At 41.8% G+C, this 10,861-nt stretch overlaps 1 protein-coding gene across 2 annotated transcripts in view; it reads right to left on the bottom strand.

Annotated features, from left to right (window-relative positions):
* Positions 1–5,496: 5,496 nt before the first annotated feature.
* The window catches only part of MTCL1 (microtubule crosslinking factor 1), a 144,025-nt gene continuing 138,660 nt past the window's right edge, over positions 5,497–10,861 (bottom strand). Inside the window, exon 14 of one of the 2 annotated variants that reach the window (XM_084848102.1) lies at positions 5,497–6,714. In XM_084848102.1, coding sequence (XP_084704228.1) covers positions 6,535–6,714 — 180 coding nt within the window. In that variant the 3' untranslated portion in view covers positions 5,497–6,534. The remainder of the gene's footprint in view (positions 6,715–10,861) is intronic. The other variant, XM_084848101.1, reaches the window with a different exon arrangement.

The raw sequence follows: 10,861 nt of genomic DNA, 5'->3' as shown, positions 1-10,861 counted from the left end.
CCCCCCCTCCATGAAGATCCATCCTGTTTTTCATCGGTCCTTGCTGTCCCCCCTGGTTTCTGGCAACCCTCATCGCTCAGTCGGATCCCCCCCGCTGCCAGTGCTGGTGGAGGGGGAGGAGGAGTTTGAGGTCGTGGAGATTCTAGACTCCCGCCTTTCTCGCGGCCACCTGCAATATCTAGTGGACAGGAAGGGGTATGGGCCAGATGAGCGATCCTGGGAACCCGCGGAAAATGTGCATGCTCCGTTGCTGCTGAGGCTTCCACCAGCTGTACCCCCACAAATGCGGGGCCCCAGGGGAAGAGCACGAGGGGGGCCTCATGGGAGTGGGGATGATATCAGGGTGGAAACTGAGCCGATAGAAGCCCAGAGCAGTTCTGATTCTGAGGAGGATCAGCAATCCATGGGAGAGGAGCCAGCTCATCCCTCACAGGCACAGCAGTTGGCAGAGATTCCTCCTGCCGGCATTCCTGAGATAGTGATCCTAGCAGTGAGAAAGTGCAGGAGGGGGGCTTGCTGACACTGATAGCCATGATAGTGCAGTCACTGAACTTGAGCCGGACATCCTAGAGAGTGAAATCAACTGGGCCTTAGGAAGCATTACTAACAACAAAGCTAGTGGAGATGACAGTATTCCAGCTGAGCTATTTAAAATCCTAAAAGATGATGCTGTGAAAGTGCTGCACTCAATATGCCAACACATTTGGAACACTCAACAGTGGCCACAAGACTGGAAAAGGTCAGTTTACATTCCAATTCGTAAGAAGGGCAATGCCAAAGGGTGTTCAAACTACTGCACAATTGCGCTCATTTCACATGCCAGCAAGGTTATGCTCAAAATCCTACAAGCTAGGCTTCAGCAGCATGAACTGAGAACTACCGGAAGTACAAGCTGGGTTTTGAAGAGGCAGAGGAACTAGAGATCAAATCGCCAACATTCGCTGGATCATGGAGAAAGCAAGAGAATTCCAGAAAAACGTCTATTTCTGCTTCATTGACTACGCTAAAGCCTTTGATTGTGTGGATCACAACAAACTCTGGCAAGTTCTTAAAGAGATGACAGTAGCAGACCACCTTACCTGTCTCCTGAGAAACCTGTATGAGGGACAAGAAGAAACTGTAAGAACCGGACATAGAACAACCGATTGGTTCAAAATTGGGAAAGGCGTACGACAAGGCTGTATATTGTCACCCTGCTTATTAACTTATATGCAGAGTACATCATGAGAAACGCCGGGTTGGATGAATCACAGGTCGGAATTAAGATTGTCGGGAGAATTATCAACAACCTCAGATACGCAGATGATACCACCCTAATGGCAGAAAGCAAAGAGGATCTAAAGAGCCTCTTGTTGAGGGTGAAAGTGGAGAGTGCAAAAGCTGGTTTGAACTCAACATTAAAAAAACTAAGATCATGGCATCTGGCCCCATCACTTCCTGGCACATAGAAGGGGAAGAAATGGAAGCAGTGACAGATTTTATTTTCTTGGGCTCCAAGATCGCTGCAGACGGTGACTGTAGCCATGAAATTAAAAGACGCTTGCTCCTTAGGAGGAAAGCTATGGCAAACCTAGACAGCATAGTAAGAAGCAGAGACATCACCTTGCCGACAAAGGTTCATATAATCAAAGCTATGGTTTTCCCAGCAGCAACGTATGGCTGTGAGAGCTGGACTATAAGGAAGGCTGAGCGCCAAAGAATTGATGCTTTCGAACTGTGGTGCTGGAGAAGACTCTTACGAGTCCCCTGGACTGCAAGGAGGTCAAATCAGTCAATCCTAAAGGAAATCAACCCTGACTGCTCACTGGAAGGACAGATACTGAAGCTGAAGCTCAAATATTTTGGCCACCTAATGTGAAGAGAAAACTCCCTGGAAAAGACCCTGATGCTGGGAAAGATTGAAGGCAAAAGGAGAACAGGACAGCAGAGGAGGAGATGGCTAGATAGCATCACCGATGCAATGAATATGAACTTGAGCACACTCCGGGAAGGAGCGGAGGACAGGAAGGCCTGGCGTGCTATGGTCCATGGGGTCACGAAAAGTTGGACACGACTTAACAACTGAACAACAACAACAAAGCCTTTACTTAGTCCTTTAATTTGTTGGCGTAGTTCATCAGCGTAATTGCACCCAGTGCAATTGCACCTCAGGCTTTTAAACATCTGAGATTATTCTCTTTAGGAGTTACCTGGGAGTAAGCAACACTGAACTCAATAAGGCTTACTTCTAAATAGACATATATAGGATTTCATTGTAAATGTCATACAGACTTATTCTTCATATTCAGCTTCATCTTAACAAAGAAAAATGTTTACTAAAAGAGAAAAATAAAGCCGTCACAGTAGACAAACATGAAAGCCTGCACAATTCTAAAGATCCTGGGTGATGGCTACAGTGAATGTAACATTGAATTAATGTGGATTTGAGATCCTTTGAAGATCTTCCTTATGCATTTGACCCCCTCTCCTGTCTTTCTGGCTCCTTGTGTTCAGTCAGCCTATTGCTTCAGTAATTCCTGCAGTTATGTAAGCAGTTTACTAGACAAACCATAGCAAGCTGCTTATCCTGACACACCTCACTATTTCAGGAGGGCTGAGGACTAATCCAATGGCTTGGCTGTGCTCAATGATTCTAGAGAGCAAGCATCACTTCTAAGTCACTAAGGGTGCAATCCTATGCATGTTTAGACAGAAAAAAATCCTACAACGCCCAGCATCCCTTCAGCCAGCCATGCTTACTGCAGCATGCTGGGAATTGTGGAACTTTTTTCTGTCTGAACATGCATAGGATTGTGCCATAAGTAGTTCTGTATGCCTCGAGTCTGACCCTGCTTTTTCAAAAAAGATTGAGCATGAATATTTTTAAAGTCCTAGGCTCCATTCCTTATAATCTTTTCCCCCATGTGTACCTTTTTATAGGAAAACAAGGAACTTATGTTTCTATATTACTATTTTTATAACCTGATGAAATGAAGAAATGACTTATCCTGACCAATATTAGCATGGGAGTTAATTTTGAAGGTAGTGCTTCTTTTTATCTAGTCAGAACTCCTGCAATCAGTTCTCTCTCTTTAAATATATGAATGACCATTTCAGCTAGTAACAGCATTCTTACTGTCACAAGACTGCAGAAGCCTAGATGCTTGTAGTATCTAGTCTCTTCTGAAGGGGATTATAAAAATTACTTCAATTGACTTTTCTACTAAAATTCATAAACCAATTCAACTGGATTCCTTGAGACTTGTGTTTGAAATAAGTGAGTGAGAAAGTTCTAATACAACCTACAGTTTCCGACTCATCAAACCCTATGAGGCATTTCTGGCTCATTTTTCAGTACCAAAATACTAATTTGAAATCTCTTATTGTTGATTGGAAGCCTAATGCAGAGCATCTTCCCATGACATGCCTGCATCTTAAAAACAAATCAAAAGCATAACATGCATGCATCACACAGAATTGTGTGTCTACTTCATAGTGAAGACATTAATTGTCCCAGCTAGCTTCAGGGTTTTGGCTTGTGCACATTTTCATACATGATCTTTTTATGTGATATTTGCCTGTCTCCTAAAATACAGCTGTGACTGAGGTGCTTTAAACAAGTATCTGGCCAATCTTATACGTATCTACTTGGAAGTAGTTCCACTGAGTTCAAGGGCACTTTCTCCAAGATAAGTAGGTATAAGATTCCAATAAAATTAACAACAGTTTATATGCTGTTGCAGCCCTAACTAGCTACACTTACCTAGAAATAAATTCCATTGAAATTCTAATAATAGGATAAAACCAAAATTGGTTTAAGAGAAGAGTTAATGGTTTATTTATTATTTATTTGTTAGGCAAATGCCCATGGGGAGGATTACAAGCTTACCAAAAATAAAACAAAATAATAATTAAACATTAAAAGCCAGAGTAACAGATCAAATATTAAATGCCTGCTTAAAGGGGAGTACCTTAACCTGGTGTCTAAATGTATGCAATGAAGGTGCCACACAGATCTCCCTGGGAAGGGGATTCCACAGACAGAGGACCACTACGGAGAAGGCCCTTTCACTGGTCGCATCATTGTGTGACAGTCACCAGTTGCACCATTGTGGGCGGTGGCACGCAGAGAAGAGCCACTAAGGATGATTCTAGCAACTGGGCAGGAACATATGGGAGAAGGTGCTCCTTCAGGTATTTTATTTTATTTATTTATTACATTTATATCCCGTCTTTTTTCCTCCAAGGAACTCAAGGCGGTGTACATACTCCTCCTCCTCTCCATTTTAGACTGGTCCTAAGCTGTTTAGGGCTCTAAAGGCCAGCACCAACAATTTGAATTGGGCCCAGAAACTGCCCAACAGTGCTATTCTGTTCAGGGAAGCTCTTTGATACTGTGGAGGCTTTCATGAACGGAAGGGGGGAAGTGATTTTTGACAATTTTCCCTTTCCTCTGTGCCACCTCCCACTGTTATAGAGCATATTTTTGAGGGGCACAAAGGACTATAATGGAGTCAGGGGAATAGCGAATATCACATCTCCCCTTTCCATTCATGGAAGCCTCTACTGGATCAAAGAGGCTTCCATGAATGGAAGGACATCTTGTGCGAATGGAAGGGCAACACTAGATATAACCCAATAAGCCTACAAAGTCACCCACGCACCAAAAAGCATGGAAATGGCAAGTTAGGGCAGCTCCCTTAACTTCCACACCATTTAAGCAGTAAATATTGTAAACATATTCTCCAGTCTTGCATATTGTGCTCATTTACAACTTAGCCTCCATGCACCCACACTTTGCTCAGGTCTTTCAGCTCCAATCCAATCTTCATCTGCATGTCCAAGTCCCACAGTTTCTGACAATAAGGAAACATAGCAGCCAACAGGCACTGAAACAGTATGAGGCTGATGGTCAGGAGGCAGATGTGAGAATATGGCACTAAGCATGGTTGAAAAATGGTTCCAGATCACACAGCATTAGTCATCCAGGATACATTTGCAGCTTCAGCTGCCCACAAAAGCTATCAAAGCAAAGATATTGGTAATAATATAAAATATATGATGTCTCTACCAGTTCTTAGCTGTATGTATTAACACCTATATGTCTTTAGTGGAATTCTCTTGCCATGTTTCTCTGCTCACTTTACTTCTTACAAAACATATGAAATGTGGGTGGAAAGATACAAGCCTGCTTTAAATCTAGGTTTTATTTTATTCTGTTTTCATAGATGCAATCAGCATATGCCTATGATCAAAACCACTGTACAGAGTAAAAATCAAAGGAAATATGAAAAAAGAATCTGTCATCCTACTAAACTAGATTTTTTTTTTGAATAACAAAGACAATTATATATTTTGACATAGGTCTCCATATATTCAGCTACTCTGGTACATATCCATTTGCTCATATTCATATCCTGCTGATTTGTTAAGGATACTTACTAATTTGCCTGACCACTGGAACATAGGGGGAGGTGAAGTGCAAGTTTAGAAATAAAAAATTTCAAAGTATTCCAGCAATTTGTAAATACTGAGGAGTTTATTTCCACGCCACATGGTCTCAAACAGACTCTTAAAACAAGACCAGTTACAGTATAATATGCCCAGAGTTCTCAGTGCTTTCCCACAAACCAGGGAAGTTTTCAATAAACACTGTACATAGTCAGTTAAACAGTTTGAATCATTTTTTAAAAATCTTGTTTGTACAATCAATGCAAGAATACCAACATTAAAAGTACAGTACAGATAAATTCACAACAGTATAACAGTGAAAGAGATCGAGACACATTGATGTGACAGTGAGAATACAGTAGCAGTATGTACATGCACTAAAGTGCTAGGAACCTAAAGACATGCAAATCTTTTGTGTTTATATTGTACAGCTCACTTCATTAAGACTGTCTGAGGCTCCCTACCCATCCTTTCTAAACATTTCATATTCCCTGTAGTCCCTTCTAGTTTATTTAAGACAACTCTAGTCAACTCGTTCAATGGCTTTCTTCACTACTTAAAATTTACTGCTTCAGACATGCTAAAGCACCTTTATGAATTTTCTTTTTCTTTTTCAAAATGATAACCAACTGAATAAGATTAGCAAAATTAGATTCCAAATTCAAATAAAAAAGACACAGAAAAACAGCCAACAAAACCCGAACCTTAACAGTGCAAATATAACAGAAGGCAGTCAGTAGTCAGAGAGCAAGAGCGAGAGAGAAAACACATTCAATTTCCCTTGAAACGCAAAGTATGCTTATTTAAAACCTTACCTTTATCTGTATATCTTTTAGACCCTTTTAGTTAATATACTGTGTGTAGAAAAGATGGAGGCAAAAATAGTTTTCTGAGTTATGAAAAAAATAAATTATTACAGGCACATTAACTGTTTCATTCCAGAAACATCTCTGTTTCTCATGTTGTATACTACGCAGCTGCATTCTACAACATTCTTTGACTTCTGCAACTTGAGCTCTTCTCACTGACAGAGACTGGCCATGGTAATGGTGCTACTATGCAAAAGACAGTGAATTATTCTGTGATAATTCATGCAGACTTGCATCACTGGTTTGGGTTCTCCAACGGCAGTTCCTTGCTTCCATATTCCTCCCCAGTTAACTGAGATAGTGAGGCAGAAGGGGGATGTGAGGCCCATCGGGAAGGTGGGCGCCGATTTGCTGGTCTCTCTGGTCGGGAGAAGCAGGATTCTAGGGGTGGAGCTAGTGCGGAACAAGGTAGTTCCTTTGTTGTGGGAAAAAATGGAGAGGAACAACATTATCAATTCGTATATTGTGCAATAAAAGTAAATATATTATACACTGGAAGAAAACGAATGCTAAAGCTAAACATATGTAATTTGGGGGGAAAGAAACCAAAGAAGCAGAAAACTCATTTTTTAAGACCAGTCTTAAATCCTTGCCATTTTGCCCATAACCAATGAAGAGAAACGTGACAGAATGAAGTGAAGAGTTTAAATGCACTGGTGCATCTGATGAACATTCACTCCCTAGTATTTCTTAACCACAGAAGGGAAGGACTGATAGGGTGTAACTAGACAAAACAATGACAAGACCCACACTGAGTCCTGCCAATGGGACTGGGCAATTTAAAGTGCAGTACGGGAAACGGAAACGGACACCTCCCCCTATCCATACTTTTCCACCCAAACCCAGTTTTTATACCAGCTTTTCTCCGAGTGGGGTTTGCTTCTGGTCTTGGAGCCCTGATGGAGAGAAAGATAGCTCAAAAATTGTTCTGTGGGAAGAGGCTGAGTGAATAGGGAAAGTTCATCCCATTCGACTTGCTTATGCTGCCATTCAAATTAAACCCCCGCCCCACACAGACTCTCTGGTAGAGATTCAGAAGCAGACCAGATTCTACACACAGGTCTCCTGCTGTTCTCATCCAGTTTAGCCCCAAATATCTGCATGCAAAACCAGGAAAATTATATTACTTGAATATGTTCATATTTATGAACATTGTTATGACAGCCAGTGTGGTGTAATGGTTAGAATGTTGGACTGGGACTTGGGAGATCCGGGTTCTAGTCCCCACTCAGCCATAAAGCTCGCTGGGTGACTTTGAGCCAGTCACTGACTCTCAGCCTAACCTACCTCATGGGTTATTGTGAGGATAAAATAGAGAGGATGAGGACAATGTAAGCCACCTTCAGTTCCTTGTAAGAGGAAAAAAGGCAGGATATAAATGTAATAATAAATAAAATAAATGAACACGGTTGCAAGTGCAGCTAAAATAAATGATCAGAGACAGCTCTATTATGTGAAATGTCATCCAAATATCTCCAAGAAATTCTCCACAAATCCAGATGTTACATTTGCTAGTGAGCCGACAATTGGTCAAGCTCATTCAGAATAGATTCTCTTTAAAATTATGACAGAAGAAAACTGAATCGAATTTGTGATGTCTTCTTGGTGTACCAGAATTTAAAAGTAATTTGGACCAAGCAGCAACAAGACCAAGAGAGCAATCCTACGGCCACTAGACACTGTCTAAATGGCCATAGCATCTTTCAGTTTCTGGAAACCGTGTTCCCTGCCCTCGCCCGCTCATAGCTGGCACAGCTCTTTCCATGCCGCTGTTGTCTCCGTGCTCATAAGCGGAGTGCAGAGAGGGTAAAAAGGGGGCAGTCCTGGGGGCGGAAAGGGGAGGAGACCACAGAAGCTGCTTTAGACAGCTTCCTATCTGGTCTCCAGGTCTCTTCCCTTCCCCTCCCTCAAAATGTGCATCTAGCCACAAATGCAGGGCAGCTGGAGCACAGAGGAGAGGATCCCCTCAGTGTCCCATCTGCTCTGCATAGGATAGTCAGCAGCCTCTGAGTTCAGAGGCTGCTGACTATCTCAGTAGGATCGCATCCTAAGTCTCACTAGGTAACACTATGGACTTAAAACAGACCTAGATAGACAACCATCATTGAACAGACAGTAGTAAAACAACTGATATGGACAGTAGTGGTTAGAGTGATGGATTGGGACTCAGAAGATCAGAGTTCTAGTCCCCACCCGGTCATGAAGCTCGCTGGGTGACTCTGGGCCAGTCACTGAGTTTCAGCCTAATCTACCTCACAGGGTTGTTGTGAGGATAAAATGGAGAGGAGGAGGAGGATCATGGAAGCCACCTTGGGTTCCTTGCAAGAGGAACAAAGGCAGAAAATAAATGTAATAAGCAAACAAACAATAACCAAAGGTGCATCCAGACTGGCTTCAAGTGTCACCAGTTGAAAGACCTTGTACAGTATTTCAACTTTTTATCCTTAATAGATCTTTGTGGAAAGAAAAAAGACAGAAGAAGCAGTGGGAAAACAGAGGAAGGGTACATGTGGAAGACATCATCATCTGTACCCCTGTAATATTCTATGAATGAGGCAGGGCAAGTGCATGATAAAAACCTCCTCTGGAAGCACCCTGATTTGCTCTTTGCAAGCAGCTCTAGCTAGTTCCAGCCTTGGCTTCTTCTTTTTTTTTTTACCTGAAGTAACAAATCAAACTCCTCATCTGACCTCTAGCCCCACACCATTTAACTAGAGCTCATTTGGATGGGGACGGTGTAGGTGGATTGCAGATACAGACCAATGCTGGTGGCAGAAAAATTGTGCCACTTTCAAAAACTGTCACCTGAGGTACACTGCTCCCACTTGCTTGGGCACAGCCCAAATCTAACTTCAATCCAGGTTTACTGAACAGGAAACGCTGACAGCTGGAAAGCTAAACTGAATGGAATGGTATTTCAATATCAATTTGTATTGGCACAATATGAAGGTCTGCTTGCCTTTGGGGCAGGCAGCCTCTAACTATGATGTTTCACACTGGCATTGATTTATATTTCATGGCTGATCATGACTGCTCCCAATTATAGACTTTCCTGCAGAATGGACAATTTTGCACACACCTGGTGTTCCAGTGACTAAGTAGAGAGATGTAAAGTTGCCAAAGTATAAGATTAGAATCTTCTCAACTTTTCACTGTGTACCCTAAGAAAATCTAAAAGCAAAAAGGTGCTAAGGTTGTCAACACATACATGAGAAATGTACACACTGAGGGTGCAATCATCATACAGGAGAGAGAGTGATGTGCAAGCTATACTAAAATAAGATCAAAATGGACACTGCCAGTACACAAAGTTGAGAGTTATATACCACATAGGAAGAGTTATGGAATTATAACAGCCAAAGTCACAAGTCAAATGGAGTGACAGATTTACTATATCATGCCATAAATATGGAGTAAAGAAGGCGAAAGACTGGAAGAGACTGAAACTGGTAATACACAGATCCGACAAACTGATACTGAGTTGTCTTGAACCACAATCCTAACTGTATTTACTGAGAAGTAGGTCCCGCTGAATTCAGCAGGACTTGTTCTCAGGTAATTGCACATAGGAGGCAGACTCAGACAATAAAGAAAAGAGAGAGAAAGGAATTACAAAAGATGAATGTCATGGAATGAAGAAAGAGATGCTGCATTCATGGTATTGTCTTCAAGCTACCCCGAAGGAGCAAGCCGTTTTACTGTAAAGAGGCACAGGCCACCAGAATCTTTTGTGGATATGGCTGCCAGAAAATGCAATAGAAAGACTGTGTACATCTCGTACATATTCTACATTGTGTAGAGATGAGCATATGTTGAAAACTCAGGTCTTAAACAAGGACTAAATCTCTTTAACTCTAGAGCAATCAAGAAAAAATGTTACCCTTCAAGATCATGTTAAATGTCTGTTTTGCTCTAGAGCAATCAAGATAAAATGTTACCCTTCAAGATCATGTTAAATGAGAGCCAGTGTGGTGTAGTGGTGAGAGTGTTGGACTGGGAGCCGGGAGATCCGGGCTCTAGTCCCCACTCAGCCATGGAAGCTCACTGGGTGACTTTGGGCCAGTCACAGACTCTCAGCCCAACCTGCCTCACAGGGTTGTTGTTGTGAGGATAAAATGGAGCGGAGGAGGAGGATAATGTAAGCCGCCTTGGGTTCCTTGCAAGAGGAAAAATGGCGGGATATAAATGCGATAAATAAATAAATTGAGGCCACTTGATTTTAAATCAGGAACACAGACAATAAAATGGCAGCAGTTCGGGTTTTAAGATTATTATAGAACTCGTGTATTGGAAACTTATCAAGAAACACCCAATAATACATTGGTGCAACATATGATATGCTAAAATGGCCATTGCGTGGAAATTTAGTAACAGAAATTCTAGGCAGCTGCCATATGGAAAGATGGAGCGAGACAGTGTTTTTCTAGACTTAAATGAAATGTGCAGCTTAATTCAGTTTTGGTAACCCTGACTTATATTTGCTAAACAGAATGAGGATAATTCTTATAGCCATATATATTTATTCTTCAGTGGCCTTTCTCCTATTTCAATCAACATTCTAT

Source organism: Heloderma suspectum, chromosome 4 (assembly GCF_057233095.1).
Source record: "Heloderma suspectum isolate Gila_16-S chromosome 4, 16-S_ref, whole genome shotgun sequence".
Lineage (NCBI taxonomy): Eukaryota > Metazoa > Chordata > Lepidosauria > Squamata > Helodermatidae > Heloderma > Heloderma suspectum.
Note: the sequence above shows the minus strand (reverse complement) of the source record. Positions and strands in the feature narration are given on the sequence as shown.